The sequence below is a fragment of the Dermacentor albipictus genome, unplaced genomic scaffold, assembly GCF_038994185.2.
Source record: "Dermacentor albipictus isolate Rhodes 1998 colony unplaced genomic scaffold, USDA_Dalb.pri_finalv2 scaffold_15, whole genome shotgun sequence".
NCBI lineage: Eukaryota > Metazoa > Arthropoda > Arachnida > Ixodida > Ixodidae > Dermacentor > Dermacentor albipictus.
In genome coordinates, this window is record NW_027225569.1 from 10,447,357 (window position 1) to 10,473,625 (window position 26,269).

At 48.5% G+C, this 26,269-nt stretch overlaps 1 protein-coding gene across 1 annotated transcript in view; it reads left to right on the forward strand.

The window, feature by feature from the left end:
• The window catches only part of LOC135914138 (uncharacterized), a 191,044-nt gene that overhangs the window by 137,687 nt on the left and 27,088 nt on the right, over positions 1 to 26,269 (forward strand). Inside the window, exon 8 of the mRNA XM_070528941.1 lies at positions 4,927 to 5,055. Within this exon, the coding sequence (XP_070385042.1) occupies positions 4,927 to 5,055 (129 nt within the window). The remainder of the gene's footprint in view (positions 1 to 4,926; positions 5,056 to 26,269) is intronic.

Here is a 26,269-nt window from a genome sequence, read left to right on the forward strand (position 1 = left end):
TTCTTTTGCCGAACGGAGATGTTCAAGCACAGCTTCTTTCCACTGGCCATTGAACTCTGGAATGCACTGCCTGGAAGCATCCGCTCTTTATCTATGCAAGAATTTTTGAAGGCAATTACATATACTTGATATTCATATCTATTTTTGGGCTTGTATCTCGTTTTCTTGCTTTCCTTTTTTTTTCACTACCCACTCCTGCAATAGCCTCACCGAGGCTGCAGTATGTATAAATAAATAAATAAATAAATATCTGACAGATGGACACAATACGTTGAAATAAATGGTAGCAAATCTAACCAATTAAAAATAACCTCAGGCGTTCCACAGGTATCCGTTTTAGGACCACTTCTTTTTCAAGTTTAGATAAGTAATATTGCTCATAACATAAGTAACGACATAACCATCCGGTTATTTGCAGACGATTGTTTAATTTATCGTGAAATCAATAACCAAAACAATCAGGCGTCACTCAGTCAAACCCTTAACGCTGTAGAAGTCTGGGCCATAAAAAGTAAAATGAAAATTAACGAATCTGAATCAGTCATGCACAGAGTTACAAACAAGACAAAGCATATTATTGAGTGTAATTATGAGATGAACTCAACAATTCTAACCGAAGCTGAAACGACAAAATACCTAGGTTTCACAATTTCGAGATACTTAAGTTGGAAATCACACATAGAATTTGTGGAGCTGCAGAAAAAAAGTTATGGTTCCTTCGCAGAAAATAAAGCTAGCAAGGACACCCGTCAAACTACTTGCATATCTAAATTACGTTAGACCAACGTTAGAGTATGCCAGTGTCATTTGGGATCCGGGATCAATCAGGATTAATAAACCGCATCGAGAACATACAGAGAAAATCAGCAAGGTTCATTCTTTCCCGGTATTATCGTACTGACTCTGTTTCCGAAATGCTTCGGTTGCTTGATTTGCCTCCACTGGCTCAACGGCGGAAGTTGGCTAGACTTAAATTTCTTTTTTTGTTATGAAAAGGCCACTTCAATATTGAAACCACACCCTATCTTGCTCCCTGCAAGCTAGAAACGTCAGTTCAAGCAATCATTGCATGTTCTCAATTCCAAAAGCACATCTGGACATGTACGCTTATTCGTTTTTTCCGCGAACGATTAGGGAATGGAACAGTTTGCCGGCGTCTGTTTTGCAGTCGAGTAGCATTAAAATCTTTGAGGAACGCGTTAAAAACCTTTTATGAAATTGAATCTTAGTAGTGCCGTGCAAACATTGTCACACAATTCCAGAAATACATACAATAGTATTTCTTTTACGCTGCTTCCAATATCACTGTAACAATGTTAGAAACATGTATTTCTTAGCCAAACTATTGCATTTCGTTAATTGTTTTGCATTATATTTCCAACATTCATTGCTTCATGTCCTATTCACGTTTGTAAAGTGTTTACATTTTTACGCTATGTGCAAACTTGCTGTACCCACCCTGTTACGGCCAAGACGGACAACAATATTTGAAAATAAAATAAATAATAAAAATAAACAAAACATGTTTGCATGCGCATTGTTTCTCGATACTTCTAAAGCTTTCGAGACTGTGAACCACGAACTCCTACTTAAAAACCTATACCTGCTCGGTTTCAGGGGGCCATTTTACCAGTTCCTTAAAGAACTATTTGTCCGGCTGCTCGCAGGTGATATCTTTACACAAGGAGTTATTCATCAATAACAAGCTACCTTTGAAAGCTGGAGTGCCTCAGGGCTCTATATTGTCTCGTCTTCTTTTTAACATATGTATAAATGATTTTTCTTCAGCTGTATCGAAGTGTATGATATTTCAGTATGCAGACGACCACTGTCCTTTTAACTATACATATCTGTTACTCAAAAGCAATTGCGTTACTTCAAGAGAGTGTGTACGATGCAGTGACCTGGTTTGCTAACTGTTTGCCAGTAAACAAAGAAAAACAAAAATGTTATGTTTTAGAAATCCACTTAAAACAACGGTTACAAATTTACCCTTGCTTCTACGCTGTCATACTTGCCAACCGTGTCAGTGTGCCCCTGTAGAATATGTAAACTCCATTAAATAACTTGGTGCTTTTTTTGACAGTGACCTCTCATGGAATGATCACGACATATCTTTACGGCAGGCTCAGAAGTGTTTCCTCGCTGCTTTTTACCATCAAATCCATTGTTCCGATGCCTGTAAAAATCACTATCATGCACGCCTTAGCATGCAGTGTGTTACGCTATGGTATTACATTGTTTGCGTTTTGCTCATCTCGATGGCTCTGTCGAATTGACACAATTCTGAAAAATATGTTGAAGTCCATTGCTTATAACTCTTCCTCGGCGTACAATGTGAACTTGTTTATACATCTCGGTCTTCCGTCATTTAAAACTTTGTTCACTTAAACGGTTGTGGTAAGACATTTTGGAACCCTGATTTCAAACAGGAATATATCGCTCCCCGTGCACTGGGGAAAACATTGCGTTTTAGGGTACTGCACTGCCACACAAGATTTGGTAAAGGTAGTAGGTATGCTTATGTCCCAAGAATATTCAATGACCTACCTGATCATATATTCACTGCAACTTCGAAACGAACCTTCAAAAAAATGTTGAAAGCACTGTAAGATATGTATAATACTACATTTCTCTTTTCTTGTTTCTTGTATTTCTTTTATCACTGATTTCAGCTGAGTTTCTGTTTCATTTTGTGTGATACACTTCGCCAGCTTTTCACTTCTGTACATGTTGCCATTTTAACCTTGTTTGCCGACATGCCGGGCCAAGTCACGCAAGCCACTTCCTTGGCTTTGACGGGACTGCCTTCTGATGTACGATGATAGTAAGATGGCAACAATAAATGTTTTTAATAATAATAATAATAATAATAATAATAATAATAATAATAATAATAATAATAATAATAATAATATTATTATTATTATTATTATTATTAGGCATTTCATTTGTCGTACAAGTAGTAGCCGCATCGTGAAGCAATTTAAATCAACGGTTAGAATTGTGCTATCTGCGCTGGTAAGTTTTAAAATTTTGGTGTAGCTTAAAAAAAAAACGTTGTATATCACTTCCCCATGCAAGTGTAATCAAGTTGCGACTTATAGTTATGTTAGCGCATCGGTGAAACAGAGCCCACACATTGATAACACCCCTAAAGAGCAGTAAAACTTTTATTCATTTACTATATACGACGTTCCTCTTTATTCCGCGCACTTCAAACTTTCGCGGCAAATCACCCATTACACGGCCCACGTACCCCGGAAATATATTATTCGCGTCGCTTATGGTTCTCCCAGGACGGCCACAAATCTGTTTATGCGTTTCATTTGACGCTTCCAACAGGGAGAACATATTAATTTGGGCATTTTAATTTAACGCCAAATTGGCGTACACCACAGAACTGGCCCTCACGTCGCTCCTAGCATGCACCCGGTTTCCTCCCCTTGCATGCACTTGGGTGAATCGTCTAGTTCTTTCAGGACACCGGAAAAACACGCACATAACGTTTTCGGGCTCTTCCAGTCACTCTGATAGTTTTGCTGTAACATTCGCAAATTCGCATGTTGCACGACCGTTTCCAACGTGCTCGAAACATGCGTGTACGCAGCAAGCGGCCGAATGAGGCATTCCGGCTGACATAGGGCGCCTCGACGCCAGTGCAGGAGAGACGTAGAATTGAGGCACGCTAGGCTGATAGCGGCACCAGCGCCACGTCGTGAACGGAATCATAGAGCATTCTCGCGCGCACTTCGACCGTACCTCCGAAACTGAAGCTCATGCAGTAACGATGGCTGGAGATGCGTTGGCCCTAAATCGACAATGAACCGCTTTCTCTCGGCGGACTGCCTGCGCCAATGGTTTTCGCCTTGCTGGTCACCCCGTCGCAGTGTGACGACGCCGAATTTGTTGATGCGGGTTTCGTTCGTCTCGTGGTTGCACCGTAAGAAACGCAGATAGCTTCATTTCAAATTTATTTTCAAAACTGAACTATATAAGCAGTAGGAAAGGAATGCTTTGCTTTAAACATCAATTATTTTCAAACCTTCTATCACGCAATTACTACAATTATAATAAATTACTTAATGAAACACCGGATTCAGTAAACTGCGTAGTAACGTCGCCTTTCTGTGCGTCAGAAAGTTCAGTATTGTACGAGAAAATACTGCAAGCATTTGCTAACAGCTGCACCAAAGGTGTTTCGCCGTGACAGCATGTCATAAACGAAATGTAGGACGCGAAAGAAGTTGAAGTTTGAGCCGGTAGGGAAAGCACAGTTTCGGTAGATTTTTTCCCTTGTTTTGTAGTTTATTGCCATATCTGTGATCTTTTCCTTTTGCTTCGTCTGAGCTGTCGTCTTCTAAACTATGTAGGACTTGACTAACCAAACACGCATTCTGATAGCCAGTATAGCCGCGTGCTGAATCAGACATGTGACACTGTCTTCACGTTGTTGTGACGGACAAAACCCAATCAGTTCTTAAAATGTGAGACATTATTGTAACTCTTTATTGAATCTACTTGTGCGCCCCCCCCCCCCCCCCGCCGAAGTAATATACAAGTACAACTCAAAAGCACAACGACAGCTGCGTCCGCGTCGTCGCTCGTCGATATCTTATCTATACAGGTAAAATGCATCCGCGTTTTGTACACGTCTCGTAATACATTCCAGCGTGATCGCTGGTGCTAGTTTGCGTCCCAGAATGTGCAACAGTGTTCACGTTTTGGCTGCAGCCTGATTATATAAGATTCTCTCACTATAGCATCAGCGACAATACTTCAGAAAGTTCCCATACATTACCGTGCGTCGTATACGATAATATTGTAACAGTGGTTAGCCTGTGAACATCCGTCACAGCAAAACTAAAGCTAATGTAGCCGCGTCAGTGCTACTAATCGGCTCATATTATTATTCCATTGTCGCAGGCCTGCACAAGTGCCAACGGTGGGGATTGGGAAGCTATCAGCAACGACAGCTTTCTGTTCACGGCTGTATACAGTAAGAGACTGCAACGAACGTTGACGTACGACATGGCGGAATTGATCCAATACAAGGCGAGTGACTGCTTATGTATTTAAACTGTATCCTCCTATAACGAAGGCCATGATTAAACCGAAGTGTTCGAAATAGGTAAGACTGTTTGCAGTTGGGTAAAGCTTTTAAAATTTTGTGGTCTGGGGCACTATGGATGGATGGAAACAACTTTATTCTGAATCCGGCAAATTTGACGACCCGGGCTCAGGTCTCCCATGAGGGGACTTCGAGGCCTTGCCTCGTCGCCGCCTCTCGGGCTTGCTGGACAGCCCACTCTTGTGTCTTGAGGTTGGAGCTGCGCAGAGCGGCGGCCCACTCTTGTGTCTTGAGGTTGGAGCTGCGCAGAGCGGCGGCCCACTTCGACGCAAGAGCCTCCGGAGCTACTGCCATTGTAGCTGATGTAACCCGACACTCCCACAACATGTGTGACAGCGTCGCTCTAGTTGCCTGACATAATTTGCAAAGAGCAGTCGGGTATTGCGCGGGGAAAATGTGCTGCAATCGCACCGGACTGGGGAAGGTTTGTGTTTGCAATTGTCGCCAGATGACTGCCTGGCGACGTTTCAGCATGGGGTGAGGTGGGGGCAGCAACCGCCTGCCTAGCTGGTAGTGCTTGGTGATGTCATTGTACCTGACCAGGCGTTCTCGCGTGTTTTGAGCCAGCAGTTCTGAACTCGAAGAGGCGGTCTCCGATTCTGCGCGGCGGGTCAGTTCTCGCGCAGAGCGGTGTGCTACCTCGTTCAAGTTAATGAGGCCCTCATCGGTGGGGGTGGCGACGTGCGCTGGAAACCATATGATGGCGGTGTTATCTAAGTGCTGTCGACCAGCTTTCCTTAGAATCTGGAGAGCTTCGGAGGAAATGCGCCCCCGCGCGTAGTTGCGAACTGCGGATTGTGAGTCGCTAAAAACTACCTCGCAGAGGGGGTCGGTAAGCGCAAGCGCAATTGCTACCTCTTCTGCTGTTTCGGGGTATTCTGTTGCGACACTACACGCGTGCGTAAGCCGGGAGCTAACGTCTACGACTACCGCCGTGAACCGGTGTTCTCGTGTGTATTCTGCGGCGTCTACAAAGCGCGTAGTCCTCTTTCCACCCAAGGAGCGCAGCAGTGCCTTGGCACGGGCCTGGCGTCGGCCCCGATTAAATTCGGGGTGCATGTTTCGAGGTATAGGGGCGACAATCAACGTGTCGCTGAGGTCAGGTGGAATGACCTGTTTCTGACCGTGTTGGACGTGGTAGTTGAAGCCGAGTTTCTGCAGGATGTAGCGGCCCGTGGCTGCCAGAGACATGCGTTCGAGTTGAGAGGTTCTTTGCGCATCCACAATTTCCTCAAGCGTGTTGTATACCCCCAGCTGTAGCAGATGAGCAGTGCTTGTGGACTCCGGTAGGCCAAGGGCGATCTTGTAAGTCTTGCGTATAAGGGTGTTGATTTTCTCCCTTTCAGTGACATTCCAGTTGTGGAAGGCAGCCACATAAGTGATGTGACTGATTGCGAAAGAGTGTATGAGGCGCATGACACTGTCCTCCTTCATGCCCGTGTGCTTGTTTGTAATGCGTTTGATCAGGCGGGTAGCCGCTGTAACCTTGCCTTCGATTTTGCGAATAGCTTCTATGTTTGACCCGTTGGCTGTTATATGCATGCCTAGGATGCGTATCTTCGGGACTCGGGGAATGCAGGAGCCGTCTTGCGTATAGAGGATTATGTCGTCACATTGGCGCGATTCGGCTGTAGGCTTGGGCCGGCGGCGCGAGCGGTAGACGAGCAGCTCCGATTTCAGTGGAGATAGTCGGAGACCTGTGTCTTGGAGGTAGGTTTCGACTGCAGAGACCGCTGCTTGTAAGGTGCATTCTATCTGACCATCACTGCCCTTGTTGACCCACAGGGTGATGTCATCTGCGTACAAGGCGTGATGGAGGCCATCGATCTGGTCGAGGTAGGCCGGGAGACCCAGCATAACGAGGTTGAAAAGGAGCGGGGATATGACCGATCCTTGAGGAGTGCCGGTGCTTCCTAGTGTATGTTCGTCGGATGTCATGCTGCCGACCGTGAGGGTGACTGTGCGGCGCGACAGGAAGTCTCTGACGTAGTTGTAGCTTCGCTCACCCAAGTTGAGCTTGTTTATGCGGCTCAGGATTGCTGCATGTGCTACATTGTCAAATGCCTTTTCCAAATCTAGACCGAGGATGGCCCGGTTGCCACTAGTTGGGTCATTGATAATCTGGTGGTAGAGCTGGAGCATGACGTCTTGAGTGGAGAGGTGTGACCGGAAGCCCACCATAGTGGGTGGGTAGGCTCCAGTGTCCTCGAGGTGGTGGTTGATGCGGGAGAGGAACGCGTGCTCCATCACCTTGCCAACGCAGGTTGTGAGGGAAATGGGCCGCAAGTGATCGAGGCTGGACGGCTTGCCTGGCTTCGGTATCAGGACTGCTTTAGAGCGTTTCCACGCATCTGGGATGCAACCTGCTCGCCAGCATTTGTTGATGTATGCCGTAAGAGCGGTTATCGAGGCATCATCGAGGTTTCTTAGAGTCTTGTTCGTAACCTTGTCGGGACCAGGTGCTGATTTGCCATTAAGGTCGTGGAGAGCTGCGCGGATCTCTGACTCGTGAAATTCTTCATCGAGTGTCACATTTGTCTCTCCAGTGTAATCTCCGTGTTGAACATCGGGCCGTTGAGGGAAGTACTTGGCTAGCAGGCGTGTCACGAGCTGGTGATCACTCGTGGTAGCCTGTTCCTTGTGCAAAAGGCGTTGCAGGTTTGCTTGCTGAGCAGACTTGCTCTGCGTTTCCCCCAAGAGGTGACGAAGGAGGCGCCACGTACTGCCATTATGGAGCTGCCCATCGACTGCGTTGCAGATGTCATACCACTGTTGGCGGCTTAAGGTCCGGCAATGTTCTTCCAGCTGGCGATTGATATGTGCGATCTTCTTACGAAGCTTTCGGTTGTGCCTTTGCTTTTTCCATCTTGCGGTTAGTGCCGTCTTGGCTTCCCAGAGGTGGGCTAGTCGGCTGTCGATCTTGTCAACCTGGACTTCGGGTGCGAGCGTCTGCGTCGCCTTGTTCATGTCGTCGTTGAGCGTCTGCATCCATGCCTCGATGTCATCGATGTTCTCCTCGCCTCTCTGTTCAGCTCGCTGCTTTCGGAATTTGTCCCAGTCCGTCCATTTGAATAGCTTAGGAAAAGGGGGTGTACCCGCTTGAGGAATTCGTGTTTCTATGATCATGTGGTCACTACCGAGATCTTCAAAGGTATTGCGCCACATTGCTTGAGGGATGTTACGGACCGCCGTCAGGTCTGGTGTCGTGTCCCGTGCCGTAGAGGTGCCCGTGCGGGTCGGCGCCGTGGGATCGGTAATAAGAGTTAACTCGGCATCATGTAGGTCCTGCCACAGGCGTCGACCTTTGGCGGTAGTGTAGCCATAGCCCCAGGCCTCGTTCGGGGCGTTAAAATCTCCCCCGACCAGAAACGGGTTTGCGCCCGCCAAGGCAAGCGCCCCTCGGAACAGAGAGAGGAAACGAGCCCGTGAGTGAGCCGGATTACTATATACGTTGAGGAGAAATACACTGTGGTTGCGTGTTCTATTGGGAAGGAGCTCTACAAGCATGTTTTCCGCATGTGTGCCGCTTACGCTGTGTTCTTGCGCTACTGTCCCTTTCCGAATTAAAATTGCAAGTCCGCGATCAACGGGAATCGGCGAGGCATGCGCAGTGTAACCTGGAAGCTTTGGTACGGTACCTACTGTTTCTTGTATCATTATGATGTCGGGTTTGGGTTGCGCGTGTCGGATGTATTGTTGCAGCAGTGGTTGCTTCTTATTGAAGCCCCGACAGTTCCACTGCCACACCACGAGCTCGTTAGTGGGGCTGGCCATCGTGGTGCTGTACTTGTGCGTTACCTGAAATAGGGCTAGGGTGAATGACTGTAGGGCCCATGGTGGGCATCATTTCCACGCCTGGGCGAAGGCCTATGTGAGTCTCGATTTTGTCTATATGGACTTCAACCCTGTCTGTTCGAGCAGTGAGGTTATTGACCGCAACGCCGATGTTGCGGATCCCGGTTTGAATTTCTGAAAGCAGCTTCCTCATTTCTTCTTGTTCTTTCCGCCAGTCATTTATCGTGACATGTGCTTTGCGCCAATCACTTACTGCTGATTCGAGGTTCTCGAGCTGTTGAGACTCGGAACTGGCCGCCGCGCGTTTCTTTGTGGGCGGCGCCGCACTGTCGTTACCGTTCGTGACGGGAGTCGGGACTAAAGGAGGTTTAGGTATAGATGGCTGCGCCATGGACTGTTTAATCTCTCGAATTTCTTGGGTTAATTGTAGCACGACCGTACGTAATTGTGCGTTTTCGCGCTGCATTTCTTCTAATGCCACATCCCTGGGGTCCCTCTTATTATTGGGTTCTGAGGCAGTAGGCAGTATTGGAGTCGAGGCAGTAGCTCCCTGAGCCTTGCGTCTCAGCGAGCCCTTAACCGCATCTGCCCAGCTCACCTTGTCAGGTAGGTCCGAATCTTGCTGGCCGGCTTGCTTCGGACGCCGAGAGCTCGAACGGCTACGGCTCGCCCTGGGAGTTTTGCTGCGCGCCCGGCTCCGAGACCCGCTCTGCCGGCGGGATGGAGACCCCGCAACCGAGCGAGTCCGGGCCCGGCCTCGAGAGCGGGAGCGGGAGGCAGGTGGGAAATGTTGGTCGTAGGTCTGTTGCTGTAGCTCGAGGGCGGCCTCCGCAGCTGCCCTCTGTCGGTCGCCGCGTCGTTTCCTAACAAGATAGGGGGTCTTGAATCGAGCCTTGCAGGCCTTGTCCGCAGTGGGATGCGCTCCCCCACAAAGGTGACACCTTGGCGTGCATGTGTGATTGGGGTCTGGGTTCGAGGCTCCGCAGCCTCTACACACACGGTCTTGGGGGTTCGGGCAGACGTCCATGCGATGGCCGACGCGTCCGCACTGGTGGCACATGTCAATCTGCTTTCTGTACAAGGTACACCTGAGCATAGCACCCCCGTAGTACACCCACGTTGGTACTCGGCCACCATCGAAGGCGATGATGACCGACGTGGTCTTGCTGAGTCTTTTGGCCGCTGAGGCACTCGGGTTCCTCTTGTTGACGATATTGAGGTGAATGTCTTTCGCGTCTTCTTCGAGAGGAATGCCTCGGACGACTCCCTTGACTGTATAGTCGGGCGCAGTTTCATATGCCCGTATCTCGAACTTGTGTCCGTCGACCTCAAAGCTGTCGAGTCGGCGGTACCGTTCTGCATTGGGAGAGTGAGGGGTACTCACAACGATGATATTTTGCTGAATATTTGGGCAGACAATGTCTTCCGTGGCGTCTTGTGGAGATACGTTTGCCGCCCTATATAGGGCCGAAGCGAGGCGGACGACCCCGACTTTTGCAACGTTCAAGCCGCCCCGTGGCCTGATAACTACTTTGTGGTGATCACGTGGAAGAGTGGGCATCTTCCCTGCCTTCAGAACTTGCTGCTTGTGAGCACGCGGGCCTCGCTGCGCCTTGTTGGTGTCTCCAACGCCGGTTTGGGAGGCTGATGCAATGTTAGGGTTAGCGCGCTTGCCCCAAGGAGAAAGTCGTTCACGCGGGCCAATGGTGCACCATCCTGCTTCTTCGGAAATCTCGGTGGGTGAGATGTCAGTTCCTGCAACTTGTATTTCCATGGCGGCTTGAAGAAAGTTGACGCGCAGCCGTAACTGCGGCTCACGTAGCGGCCGGAGCCCTAAGCTTAGCAGTAAGCTTAGCTCGGCGGTGCAGCGGCTCGGCAGAAATGGTCCAATAAAGCGGTGAAAATGCAGTTCCCACCTTGAAGACGAATATCGGTAGAGTCAGGATAACTTGCGGGAGATGATGGTGCAAAATTACAGAGATATTTTGCATAAACACTGCGAAATCATTTACGAAAGACAGAGCCGGCGTGAAGTGCATCCGCTCCCTTCGGCTTCTTCTTCTTTAACTATTATATGTGTTATATGTGTTATATTACCATTATTAACTATTATTAACTATTAACTATTATATTAACTATTATATGTGTTATATGTGTTATATTATTATATGTTTAACTATTATAATGTGTTTCTATTCTCATCTCCCGACGTCAAATTTGCGTAACCACCGACGCAAGTATAGGGAAGTTACCCGCAGGGTTGTCTGAAGAGACCAATCAAACGCTCGCCTCGATCACTTTTGTTTGCTTGAAAACGAGTAACATTGCCTGCACAGACACTGCTCGTCTTCTATAATTGGCTCACAAGAGGTAAGGAGCACGCTCAAGTGGAGAGGTATTCGCCAGGACCGCGCCACTGCGCTGAAAATTGAAAACCGGACAAAGAGGGTTGTGCCGGCGTTTGCGATTGGTCCGCTTTCCCTTACTTAGCTTGCGGTGGCTGTTCGAAAATCGCGGCGGTATGCAACGGAAACTTAAGAATGACACTAAAATGGATCCTCCGCAAGGAAAAGTAGGTAGCACGACGTCATAAACGTGCTGAAAGGGCTCGAAAACGTTACGCGACCCCGCAGAAAGCTTTAATATACGCAAATAAACTCATGCTCTCCGGCAGGTGCGAACAGGCAGTGCCTGAGTGATCGGCGGCAGCCATCTTTTATTCCTTTTGGAACGGGGCAGCCTGCGGCTATTCAAAAGAAAATTCAGTTTTGTTCTGCATAATAATGCATCTTTAACGGATACACGTCACTTTGACGCGGTGAGTTCTCGCGGTTTTTTGACGTCGCGCGACAGGTGGGCGAAATGGCCGCAGCCCGAAAACTCTTGACCAATAGCCGAGAGCTAATGGGGAAAAGGCGTCGAATCAGGAATAACTATTTCTTATTTTGTACGGTCAAATCATGCATAATCAGTGTGCGGACGTCATATCAGATGGGGAGCTATGGCGGTTTTCGTGAAGTCGCGTGACAGACAGGTGAAGGGGGGGGGTCCAAAAAAGTTCCTGACCAGTCACGAACGACTGATTGCAGAACTGGAATAGAAAAGTTTGGAATAGCTTTAAGTTATAGCGCCCCTGCTCTTTTTACATCTAGTTTTCGCTCTTAGATCAAATAAAGACGATACGAATGACATAGCGCTGTTTTTACGCCACAGCTGACTTATGCAGCCACCGTACAGTCGGTAACTGGGAAATAGTTGGCGGCGTTAAACGGCAATGTACAACACAGTAATTGATATCGGCACCGTCGCACGAGTGCGCTTAAGCACAATTAGGTAAACAGCATCGCCCTGTGCATTTTTCCGTTATTTAGAAGAATTTAGGTAAAGGTGCTGGTGAAGGCAATGGGTGAAAGTCGATGCCGGTGCATCATCAAAGTATCACCAGCTTGTTCCATCTCTGTGAGAGGCAGCTGGACACTTCCGGTGAATAAAACTCAGTTGCAACTCATAGTCAGAAAAACAAAAAGACGCTACGCTCACAAGGATTGCAGGTGTTCATAAAATAAGTCGCAGTTTCAACCGAAAGGCGAAGCATCAATAGGAAATTAGTGTGCAGTTACACGAAGTAAGGATAGTAATTTTATCGGCCGTATAAACTTGCAAGAACTCGTTTACTTACTGAAGTAACAAGCATGGTGTCAGCGCGCCTAAGTAAACGTGAATACACGTTGGCATACACACTCGATGAACACGGACAGTCGCTGTCAAAACGCTGGTGTGAGCAAGTGCGGCAGCAGCTCCCAGCCAAGTGACCGTGCGGTCTATCGCTGGCTATATTATATAGCTATATATATTGCATACATATTATATATAGGTGGGCGTTTGGCAGGCATTCTCAGATCATGAACAGCAGGTTGCCATTATCCCTCAAGAGAAAAGTATATAACAGCTGCGTCTTACCAGTACTTACGTACGGGGCAGAAACCTGGAGGCTTACGAAAAGGGCTCTACTTAAGTTGAGGACGACGCAATGAGCTATGAAAAAAAGAATGACAGGTGTAACGTTAAGGGATAAGAAAAGAGCAGATTTGCTGAGGGAACAAACGCGAGGTAATGATATCTTTGTTGAAATCAAGAAAAAGAAATGGGCATGGGCAGGGCATGTAATGACGAGGGAAGATAACCGATAGTCATTAAGGGTTACGGACTGGATTCCAAAGGACGGGAAGCATAGCAGGGGGTGGCAAAAGGTTAGGTGGGCGGATGAGATTAAGAAGTTTGCAGGGACGACATGGCCACAGTCAGTACCTGACCGGGGTAGTTGGAAAAGTATGGGAGAGGCCTTTGCCATGCATTGGGTGTAACCAGGCTGATGATAATGATGATGATGATAATGAATATCATATTATTATATAGAGCGCCGAGAACACAGCGCGCACAACGGTGTAAGCCGTGTGCAGGTCCCGCTCAAGGTACACGGCGCATGACCGTGCACTTCTTGGCGGAGGCGAAGCCCTCCCGCTCCCTTTCGCGCTGCCTGCGCGCTTTCCTTCATATGTGTCGCGCGCGTGCTTGAGTCGCGATCGTGAGTTGCCTTTGCGCCCGGCGTACTCTCTACACGTCGCGAATGGCTTTCAAGACACAGCTGCTCGGGCGGGCTGCACCGCTCCGACTAGAAGCCCCCGCCCGCACCCTTCCTACCCGCGGCAGACGTTGGGCTTCTTCGATTTTCCCGTTCTGGCTACCCGCGGGCTGCCAGAGGCAGCCAGAGCGTCTTCGTTTCTCTAGGGTTGATCCGCCCACCATGCCATGTACTTCCACCGGGTGTTCGTTTTGCTCGGGTTGGATGGTTCTGGCTACCCACGGGCTGCCAGAGCTTGCCAGGATGATTTTGGTCTGGCTGCCCTCTGGAAGTTCTCTGGCTAGCGGATGACTAAAAGAGGGAATAGGCGCTCGCCAACATCTTTGCAGGCATTTCACGGATTGCAGCGTGGGTGCTTGAGGACTCAAATTTACCTCGCTCAGCCAGCTGTCTACAGTCATCTTCGGATTTCCTTACTTCTAGCGTTATCTTTTTAGGTGCTAACGCACTGTTCCGCATAGCGAAGTGGTGTCATATGAGCAGTGGTGAACCGTTTGAAGCTTTTGTGTGTGTAGGTGTGTCCCCAAGGCTTCTGCGGCTATCAGAGCGCCGCGCTCTCATGCATGCATGTTATCAGCATCGTGTTCCGCGCAAGTTGTAAACGCTCATTCACACATATTGCGATACATTTTTGGTTCGTCTTTCTTTGGTGGTGTTCCTTTTTACATATCTCGCGTGTGTATGCGGAGATATCTCCTTTTTCGGCCGTTAGCGAAGGCGTTGCAGCTAGCCCGTGTTCGCTCCGTCTCTCAGTCGTATGCTTGGGTAGCAGCTCGAAGCCGATATGTGTCCAAACTGTAGGCCATTGAAGTAATGTTGCACTGGTTGAGAAACAGGCACACGTACATTCGCTTATCGCTCTCATTATCGCGACCAATGTTGTTTTTCGTGTAATTTTTCACTTGTAACAGGCAGCGGGCATTTTCATGCGTCAGCCGCGTACCCAGCTCCTTAGGGTCAAAATAAGAAGCACCTTGAGCGACGACAAACTTTCTGAAACCGAAGCCTAAGCAGGTCGGCACGAAATTTTATGCGTATAAGACGTACCCGATATCCCGCTTTTTCATGTCTTGTGAAGTGATGACACAACGCCAACTGATTAATGTTGGCGGTGGGCGACGTGATCGCTGGGAGCAGGGATCCTCGAGTTATCGCTTTCGCGGATGCAATCACTTGAGCACGATTTCGCATCTTGTCACTGGATGCGTCGGAGGCCATCTGTTCCGCTGCACAAGGTGAGGCTGGCCCAGTGCGGAGTCGCGCGAAATCGCGCGAAAGTGACCGTATTCGTGAATGCAACTGTATATTTTCAAGCTGGCAACGCAAAAATGGGCCGACTACGCCGAGCGCGCGACGACCTCGTCGCGCGCTGCCATGCTTGTAGGATGTTTACATTCGGCCAGCTGTCCCGGCGTTCGAGTTTGCAAAAATCGGGCAGGTTCAGCTTGTCTTGGGACCCCAGCCCACGTGACTTCTTATCAGGACCGGAACTAGCTGGCTGCCATCTGGCTGCCAGAGGACTGCCAGGGCTCTGAAAACCCAAGAGGCCCATTGTCCCCGTCATAGATGGGCTTCCAGTTACAGCGGCCCGAGCGGGTGCATCTGCCGCCCGGAGGAGAAGCCCCCTCATCCCCCTGCCCGGAGTCTTGCGGATGATGGCAGACGGCGTGCTTCCTCTCTCCGCGCTTCCTTTCTTTTGTACGCGAGATTGAGCCGCGATCGCCGGCTTAATCAAAATTAGAGTGTGCTAGACAATGGTCGAATGGAACGAACGCCGCTCTCCCGCTTATGCGCTGTGTGTGGAAAAATTTTGCGAGGGCGCTGCGAGCGAAATGGATTGGGGCGAGGGCACGCTTTGTGGCATGTTCAACGTAATTTCTCTGCAGGCACTGAGACCGATTGCGTGCGTACGTTCCTAAAATGGTGCTTTAGTTCAACTACAAATTTATACTGACACATTTTTGCTACGTGTACATATTTGAGGCATGGGTTATACAACATGTCACTTTCAATGTTGCTGTCGCTATCAAGTGCGTCGTCTGCTAGCGAGTGCGCGTTCTTTGCGTGAACGCCTGCGGACACCCAGTTTTTCTCGCCGAATATGTGTTCCGTAAAATTTTTTATGGTTTTCCTTGCTTTGGTGCGCCCTCTACTCTTGTCGTCCGGTACCAATTGTAGCTTTAACTAGGTGAACTACTATCTTTAACACTTTTATCTTTAACTGCTATCTTTATTTAATAACACGTAATGTTTGCCACAGAAGCCGCCTATCTACATCATCAAGCTACGAAAAGAAATCTTGTAAACGTCGTGTCATTTGACGCGCTCTTCTTGTGGGTGGAACATCGATGAAGGGCAATGATCAAAGAAAACAATATTATAATGAAATAAACCAGGTTTACTTACTTCGTGGCGTGAAGAGATGCACTTGGCCAATGCACTTTTAGGTAAATCTAAGGATACACAGACATTATATATATATATATATATATATATATATATATATATATATATATATATATATATATATATATATATATATATATATATACATGAACGACGGACATGTAAAAAACATAACAAACATTCTGAATGCGCTCATTGAAATAGTGATACGTTCCACCGGAATGAGCGAGTTTCCCTTAAAAGCTGCACCAGCCTCTGGTGAGCCAATCCACTTTCGAGGAAAAAGAATCAAGGCAATCATTGGGCGTTAAGATGAACAACAGTTAGGGATAATATTTTGCATATGAACTCCGACTGAATCCTGCACCTGACCTGCACCCGAATCCTGACCTGCACAATAACCTTCCGCATCACTCTTACACTTCCCCGGTTAAGGTCCCCAATCATTTGTTGTAATTAGTCCCCAGTATCTTCGAGCAGGACAACGTCATCTACAAACCGAAGGTTGTTGAGATATTCGGCATTCATCCTCGCTGCTAAGCATTCCCAGTCTAATAGCTTGAATACATCTTAGCATGCAGTGAATAGCATTGGAGATATTGCGTCTCCTTGCCTGTCCCCCTTTCTTGATAGGTAACTTTCTACTATTCTTGTGGAGAGCCAAGGTAGCTGTGGAATCTTTGTAGATATTTCCAAGATATTCAGGTAAGCCTCCTGTACCCATTTATACTATCGCTAGCTAAACAGTCGTGGAAACACATGCAGATATAGCTGCCGGGGAATCACCTTTATTATGGGAGCACCTACCAAATATATAGCTTAAAGTGGGGAGAGGGTTACTGCTGAAAAGAGGACCAGAATCGACTTGAGCCATCGACAGAAACAAGAAGGGGGCAAAGGAAGACAGGAGAAGCTGACGCGCGGTTTACAGCACCTTGATTAGGCGATACCGGTATCTCAACTGAACCAAGTGCTTGTTTCGTAATCTATGAAAACGACATAGAGAGGTTGATTGTACTCCGCAGATATCTCGAATACCTGATGGATGACATGGTTTGATTCATCGCAGAATATCCCTTCATTAACTCACCATATTCTATTCGTTGCTTGAAGTGTTACCCTGATTCTATGGGAACATAATGAATATTTTAGACTACTGAAAGCAAGTGAATGGCCCTATAATACCTCTATTTTTTAACGTCGCCAGTTTATGGATTCGTTTAATGTTGCAATTCTTTCAGCTATCTGGTACAGCTGAAGTTGTGAGACATTGTTTATAAAAAAACTGAAAGCTTTTCAGGCGTGATACCCCCCCCCCCCCCTATCTCTCAATAAATCGACTAATATTTCATTTTCCTCTCCCACTTTTGCCCGGTTACTGGGGACGTTGGTCGTTGTATTTTCCACTTAATGAGCAGTGCTGGGTTACATTCGTAAGAAAGAAGATTAATGCACCCCCAGCTAGCCCCGCAACCTGTTTCTTAAGCAAACTATGCCCGGGTCATGCCTTGCAAGGCCCTGATACAGCACTGAAATCCAGCCACCGTGTCGGGTTTCTAGGTGGAAAAGAAGTGGAGAGTAGTGCGGTGCAATAGGGCGCGGATAGTGTGGCCCGCCTTGTGGGTGTTATCATAGGGGTTTTATTAACACGACACGTCCTTTGCTTCGGATATGTGCGATATCTGTCGTCGGTTTCGGCTGACTTTGCTATGGCACTCTATTGCCAAAATTGCCCTTGAGCATGACTGCATCACAACGACTTTAGGACGACAACGCAGTGACGACGATAAAATTACGTCGATGGAACGAGAAAGGCGGTGTGGCGATCATTCGATGACGATTCTGAAAAAGATGGCTATGATACAACGACGACAGCGTGATGACGGTGGCATGATGGCAATGGGACGGCGGGTATGTGATGACGATGGCGTGTCGACGACAGCATCATGACAAGCGGATGACGCAGCTCGAATGACGTCGATCGGGTGACCACAAATGCATGACGATGAAGGCCTGACGACAACAAAATGACGAGGTTGCATGAGAGCCATGGCATAATCACGATTGAGTGGCGGCCCAATGATCAGAAGAGAATGACGCAGTAGGCATGAGTGATGGAAAGACGAACGCTGTGTCACGATGTTGGCATGACAACAGGCACACATTGAAAAAGTGGTAACACTGGTAAAATGACGGCGTGACGACGACGGCACGCTAACAATAGTATGATGATGACTGTGTTATGACGATGGTATGACAAGGACAACATGACAAGAACCGGATCCTGAAGTTAGAATCACGACGACGGCACCACCACCGCGGCATCACTACGAAGGTAGGACGCCGATTGACAGCAATGTGATCGTTTGCTCTTTAATGCGTTCACGCACTTTACGAAGGTTGTAAATCTATGCATGTCTGTAGGTTTGTATCTAACCATGTTACCGCCTACCTAGGTCCCTGTAAACTTGTGCTCGAGTGGTTAGCGCATGGGGCTGCGGTTTTGAGGTAACCGCGTTCGAATTCAACAATAACATCAATTTGGATACTGTGTATGTGCCAATGTATATATACATGCCTATTTTCAAAGAAGCTCTTTTGCGCCGACGTGAGTCACTGTAGAAGCGGGACTGGGAAGGTACCGGTGTGCGATGAAACTTCTTGACGCCGATTTGGAGATCTGGGTGTGTGCCGCTCTGTTTGTGCTGGCCTTCAATGGGCCTGTAGAGCCCACCGACATCGCAACAAGGGACACTTTGGTCAGCACTCTCAGCCGGCTGCGAACGAAGAAAATAATTAAGGTGCGAAGCGCATGCTCGAGGCGCAAGCTCGGCAGGCGCAGAGTCGATCTAGGAACACGCCACGCTGGTCGCCACAGCCGCTGCTCCGCTTGCCGCCTTCACCTTTCTCCTGAAATAAATGTTGGGACGACGGCACAGCTAATAGGCCGCCATCACGTCCTCCTACAGTGGTGACCCGGGAGAAGGCGCCTTGCACCGAGCCACACGCTGTAGTGGCTAACTGCCCGGAGCCTAAGTTCTGCCCAGCGCTATCACTGTTCCAGTCAAGCTACGGCGGCCCGACCATCTTGTCGTGACACGGGCGCGGTCACACCTATGAGTTTTCAGCTTGGGCCGTGACCGCGCGTAGGGCAGGACCGGACAAGCGCGTGAACAAGCTGCGTCCAGCATGCCTCACGAATCTGCGAGGGCGTCACAATCGAGCTTTCGGCTTGTCGCCTCCACCACTGACAGCACCCGCTTCCCGTTCATTTTGCGTGGCCTGCGTCAACTGCTGCAAAGGCGTCTGTCACACTCTCCCTGCGGGCATGCTATCTGCCGTTCACAGCGCCACTCGCAGCCTCGTCCCCTGGAGGGATTTGCTAGTCCCCTTCACCTTCAACGGGCTCGTACTACTTGGACTGCCCACGGACAGTTTTGACAACTGGTTTCGCTACCTTACTTTATGGCCGCTACGTCTAGGCGGGTGGGGGGGGGGGGGAGGGCTTGTAGAGGCCGCGCAGGCTGCAGCAAAGGGCGCTTTGGTCAGCGCTCTCAACCGGCTGCAAATGAAGAAAAGAATAACGATACGCAGCGCGCGCTCGAGGCGCAAGCTCGGCACGCGCAGAGTCGACCTAGAAGCCGGCCACGCTGGTCGCCACAGCCGCCGCTCCGCTCGCCGCCTTCGCCCTTCTGAAGTGAATGCAGGGACGACGGCACAGCTCATTGGCCGTCGTCACATCTTCCTAAAACCTCTTCGATGGTCACTGGGTACATTAGGTGTTTGGCGCTCTTGAATGAACGCCTGTGATGCCAACTTGGGTAACTAGGTGAGTGCCACCGGGAGTGTGCCATTCTATAAAGACAAAAAGACCTCTTAAATTTCTCCCATGCTGATGGAATCGAACCCACGTCACAGAAGTTACTCAAGGATAGCAACCCGTCGCATTATCAGGCTGTGCTACAAATGCTTTAGGTATGTGCTGCTCATCAATTATTACCTTTCACGCCAACGCGTCAGTGAGCTGCGCCATGAATGCACTGGGTATGTGCTCGTCTTCAATGAACCTCGTGTGCACCGGCCGACCATGTATTTCGAAGGCCTTCTGTAGGCGTCGGTGGCGGGTCTAGATGTCGCCGATTGTTAGGGAAGCGCAAAAGACGAGTTCCAATGCAGTACACGGCCTGCACATAACCCGTTTCGATGGTGGCAATACGTTGTGTTGCTTCAACGCTTACGCATTACTATTTCCAGACATCGTGATCTCGGTTCTGCCGCAGTTTTTCCTGTTTTTGTCTAGCTGTTGCGCTGACAGATTATAACGACGAAGGTACGACAACTACATCACGACGGCAAATGATGAATGATATAATGATGAGAGGGTGACGACGGCGGCTTGAGGGTAATCGGATGACGACGATTGTGTGATAAAGATAAAGATAAAGCTCCAATGAACAACGATTGCATGACCACAACTGCATGACAACGATGGTATGAGAACAAAATACAAGACAGCGACCATTTGTCGACCACGATGGGACGTCATCGCAATAGCGGCCAAGGTATATGATGGCAATGACATGAGGACATGACGAAGTCGTGATGGTAACGATCTAACGAAGATGGCGTGACAGAGACAGAATCACATGAAGCGGATGAAGGTATGAGCACGACTGCCTTACAACGACACAATGCCGTTGACGGTATGACATCTGTATGATGACAAGGGGAGGGCGACGGCTCTATGACGACAATGCCGTGACAATGTTTCACAGAGGCCGTATGACGACGATGGCATAACGAGACTCGGATGCTCTAACCGGAGTGATGACCATGATACAGCCATGATACGACTTTGCCCGAACGAATGCTTAACGACTCGATAAAGACCACGGCGAGAAGACAAGAGTCGCGTGATAAAGTAGGAACGAAGACGGTGCAATGGCCACGAGCAGATACAAAGTTGCTCCATTGACAACATAGGCATCTAGGTCAACGCAGAAGGCGTGACGATGAGGGCATGATGAGAGTTAGATGACTAAGCTGGAATCACGACGATGCGATGACCACAACGGCACCACGAGAAAAAGCATATACGAGTATGTACCTTGTGGCCTAAGCTGGTAGATAACTTCGGCCACTGCATTGGCGTAGAAGGATAGATAAATAGCAGAATCATCTCACATTGAATGCCAACGGTAATGCGATTTGTATTCGAGCGATGTAGCGACACAATTTATTCCTGAAATCACGTTTAACATGTCTAGAGGTCATTCTGAGACTTTCGTTGCCTTGACTTTGTGCCACAAACGCCGATGGTATCCTACATTGTTATGGCACCTGTTTTCCAAGGTCACGCATAACCATGGTGGCATGATGATGACTGTATGGCACCCATGCAGTGACGAAGATGGAATGACAATGAAGGAATGACATCGATGGAGCCACAAAAGTGGTTTCATGGCCACGGCATGACGACAATAATATTTCGCTTATCCATGCTAACGATAGTATTGCCACGAAGACTTGCAACTTGTGCCCACAAGTAAAAGTCACTGAGGTCGTGCAGAAATCCGCGGCAGTCGCGTTCTCAAGCTAGGCTCGAACCGTCTTCCTCTTCTCCTCGCGTGACACCTCGTGCGCGTGGCGCATGCGAGCCGGGTCCAACTGGCTGCCCGTGCCACGGAGATCGCTGCCTGTTGTTGCTGACCAACGCCACTGTACGGCGTGCACAGTGCCCAATGCAAAGGGCGCGCAACTTGAATGTCACCAAGTTTGTCGTGGCAGTATAACAAACACGGCGCGACGACCACGACATGGGCACTTTGAGACATAAATCATGACGTGAAGACGACGGAATGATAGAAATCGGGTAAAGAAGCTGAAATGACGAAAATGGCAGCAGCACGACCGCATAACAACGATATTAAGACGGTTGCATGGTAGCGTCACTTTGCCGGCGCAATGAGGACGATGGCATGACGACGATGACGTCACAGCAGCGGCAGAAAAGCGATTTAATCACGAGACATGATTACGACCGGATGACGAACAAAGAATGAAGTCGATGAATCGACGAACGTGGTATGACGATGGTGGCATGAGAACAATGGGACGACGTTATTGAAGTCACAATGATGATAAAACGACAGCCTCAGATTCATGATATGACATCTACGTGATTACGATGAAATGACCCTGACAATATCACGAAGGCTGTATGACAAGGAGTGCATGACGGCAACATTATGATGACGGCCCATTGAAGACTGTGGCATGAGAACCTTGTAATGACAGAGGGGTGATGGTAAGTGTATGATTACAAAGGCGTGACGACGACTACCTAATGAATCCTGTATGAGGACGATGGCATGGAGGTAACGGCATGGCATGTTTCTTAGATAGTTTGTTTACGTAAGCCACGCCATTGGTTTTTTCTTCTGTTATGCTGCTGATACCCTGAAGCGCCTGCGCTGGCATGGTGTGATATATAACTGTTTTTTCTCGAATAAACCTCAGTTGTTAGCTTGCGCCTGTCCTGTCTTCTTACATGTGATTGTCTAGTAAGCGCAACCAATGTTCCCAATTACAATGAACCAACTTGCCCAACAACGCATCCTGTTCGGCATGGCATAGAGTTGGCTGACGAAGCTGGAGTTACGACGATGGCACGGCCACTACGGCATGACCGCGATGGTCTGACGGCGCATGCATAATGCTGCTGTTTGACGATAGTGGCGATACAATGGCGGCATAATTTCGAACGAATAACGACAATAAAATTACAATAGAAGTACGAAGAAAACTGATTTCAAAAGAACGATGAAGGCGGTATGATAGCGACGCATGATGACAATGAGTTGGCGTTACTAAAGTGATGAGGATTGAAACACGGCCGCGTGACAACGACGGCATAACGAATACAGTATGGCTATGAATATGTGCTAAAGATGGCATGAAAACGACGCCATGATTTCAGCCAAATGATGAAGAAAAAATAACCACACCGGTGGTGTGACAAATGATAGACGGCGATTTTACGACGACGATGGCCGAACGAATATAGCAACACATGAGTTGGGCGATGAACCTGAAATGTCGACAATGAAATGGCCACGACGGCATCACGACCTCAAACTTTGTGGTCCAAGCCATTCACAACTTCGACCGCTTGGTTGGAGTAGAAAGTGTGATGACGACGGCATGGCAAGCACAGATCATGAAGCGGAAGTGACGCTGGCTGAACGACCAGCACGACGCCGTTGACAAAGAATATATGATGACTCTATGACGACGATGGCGGGACAACGGTATGACCAGAGTTGGATGACAGATGTAGGATGACAACGATGCCTCGAGCACGCCGGCATCACGACCACGAGAACATGGATAGTGGCCGAAGTTATTAGACAACCTGGGCGTCTTGGTGGCATTAGAAAGTGTGACAAGGACTTCGTGAGAGCCAGGTCACAAAGCGGGTTGCTGTCTAATATACATAAGCAATGACCACTTGTCTTACATCACCCATTCCAGTATTTTCACTACTCTTCTCTCTTCCCTAGTGCAGAATAGCAGACGAGCGCACTACGGCAGGTCGACCTCTCTGTCTTTCCTGTCAGTAAATTTTGTGTAGATGGAAGGACGTTGATGCAATGATCGCTATTGTATCACGACCACGAGAACCTACCCGGCGTGGTCCAAGTAGGCAGGCAACTCGGTCCTCTTTGTGGTGTAAGATCGATAGACTCTACAAAGATAGGCACTCTGTAAAGCTCTTTAGGTGAAGCCGATAGCACTACCACAAGATATCGACGCCACTGTGCGCCACTCTTACCGTACGAGAACCTCACCTGCTGTTTTGGCTCCGGCGGCATCGCAAAAAAAGCGCAAAATGCAGGAAATTGTGTTCGACGGCAATTTTTATTATATATAAGTTCCGAAGACGAGCGACACAATAAAGTATTTACAGCAGGACGTAACACATTTCACGCTCAACATATGCGCGACATTTGATTATATTGGAAACAAATGCTTGTGTGAAACGTGATCAAAACCAGTTTATTACAAAAGGTAAGCACAGTGTTTAAAGTCAGGGGGGTCCAGAGGGGGAGGCGGGGCGCCCCAACTCTCCTTTCTTAAGAAGGGTCTCGACCCCCCTTGGCAAGTCAATTGTAGCACTAGGGCACTCATTCAACAAGCCCTGGAGGTTATTTTATTGCGAGTAATGCCTTGTGCGGGGCAATTGGAACTCTCCAAGTTTTCAAATAATGATTCAATCGCGATTAATCACTTGATGTGGCATGAGCAAAAACAAGACAGCCGATTTATCTTGCACTCATGCACGCGTTTCCCCGAGCCACTGCACATTATGCCCACCACCCTTGTTCAAAGAAGAATCTAGGCATAGCGTATACTGTTTCTGCAGCCACCTATGCATAAAGCACATGCTCACGAATTCGTCAAGGTTCAGCTTGGTTTCTTTAGTTAGCCAGTTACCTAATAGGATTGATATGTTATTCCATATGGTAGCAACGGTAAAGTACACAGCAGCAATACCGTGAAATACGAAACGAACTTTTTATTGGCCGCACTTGCGCCCACAAAAATAGGCTACACTTAAAGCACAACGATAGTGGCGCACACAGTCGACCATTGTCGAAATTTGATCAGTGATTCAAGAGTGCCGACTTTTATAACAGGAGACCCAAACACAGAAGGACATTTATTAAACAACACTAACAAAACAACAAAGAAACTAAGTCCAAAGTAATATAGTCCCAGGAAAGGAGAAAGCCCAAATTTACACAACATGGAATACTTCACGCCGTCAGCTGTGATAGCGAAATGCCGTCGAGCACGAACTCATAGTCGAGTGCTCCAATGCTTCGGATGTCCTCGTAGGCCCCTAAATAGGGGCGTAAAAGCTTCTCGCTAAGTCCTCGTCGGCGTATTGGGGTCCAAACCCAAACGCGGTCACCGGGCTGGTACTCGACATAGCGTCGTCGAATGTTGTAGTATCGGCTGTCAGTCCTCTGCTGGTTCTTGATCTGTACGTGGGTGAGCTGTCGGGCTTCATCGGTGCACTGTACATAAGTGGTGGCGTCAAAATTCTTTTTGTCGCTGACGTGCGGCAGCATGGCGTCGAGAGTGGTCATCGGGTTCCTGCCGTAAACCAGCTTGAACGGCATGATTTGTGTTGTTTCATGCACCGCCATGTTGTAAGCGAAAGTTGCGTACGGCAGGGTGGCAGCCCAGGCCTTGTGTTCGACGTCGACGTACATTGTTAGCATGTCGGCGAAGGTTTTATTCAGGCGCTCCGTAAGACCATTCTTCTGCGGGTGCAATACAGTTGTCCTGTGGCTTGTCTGGCTGTAATTCAGAATGACTTGGGTGAGCTCTGCTGTACAGGCCATTCCGCTGTTGGTGATATAGATTTCTGGGGCGCCATATTGTAGCAGGATGTTCTCGACGAACGATTTTGCCACTTCGGCTGCACTACCTTTGGGCAGAGCTTTCGTTTCAGCGAAGAGGGTGAGGTAATCCGTCGCCACGGCTATCTACTTATTTCTGGTTGCTGACGTCAGTAAGGGCACCAACAAGTCCATCCGGATCTGCTGAAATGGTCGGTAAGGAGGCTCGATCTAGTGTAGTAATCCCGCTTGCCTTGTCGGTGATGTGTTGCGTGGTTAACAACTATCGATATGTCTTGACGTAAAGGCCGACGTCGGGGGTCAGGTGTGGCCAGAAGTATTTTCCTACATGTATCTTCGATTGCGTCCGGGAGAAACCGAAGTGCCTAGCGGTCGGGTCGTCGTCTAGGGCGTGCAGTACTTCTGGACACAGCGCTCAAGGAACAGGAAGGCAGTTGGCGGGGACTGGTGTGACGTTCTTCTTTACGAGTAGGTTGTTTTGAAGCGAGAACGAAGGCAACCCTCGCTTATATGCCCTAGGGGCAACGTCAGTGTGCACTTCTCAATACACGATGAGGCTTTTTAGCTCCGGATCTGGTCGTTGCTTTTCAGCGAATTGTTCCGCGCTTATTATTCGAAGGAAGGCGTCGTCATTCTCGTCATATTGCGGTGACGGGTCAATACGGGCGCGTACTAGAAAGTCGGCCTCGCCGTGTTTTCGTCCGGATTTGTAGGTTACAGTGATTTCATATTCTTGCAGTCTGAGGCTTCACCACACCAGCCGTCCTGAAGGGTCCCTTGAATTCGCTAGCCAACACAACGCGTAATGGTCGCTGACCACTTTGCATGGCCTGCAGTATAGGTAAGGCCGAAATTCTGTTGTAT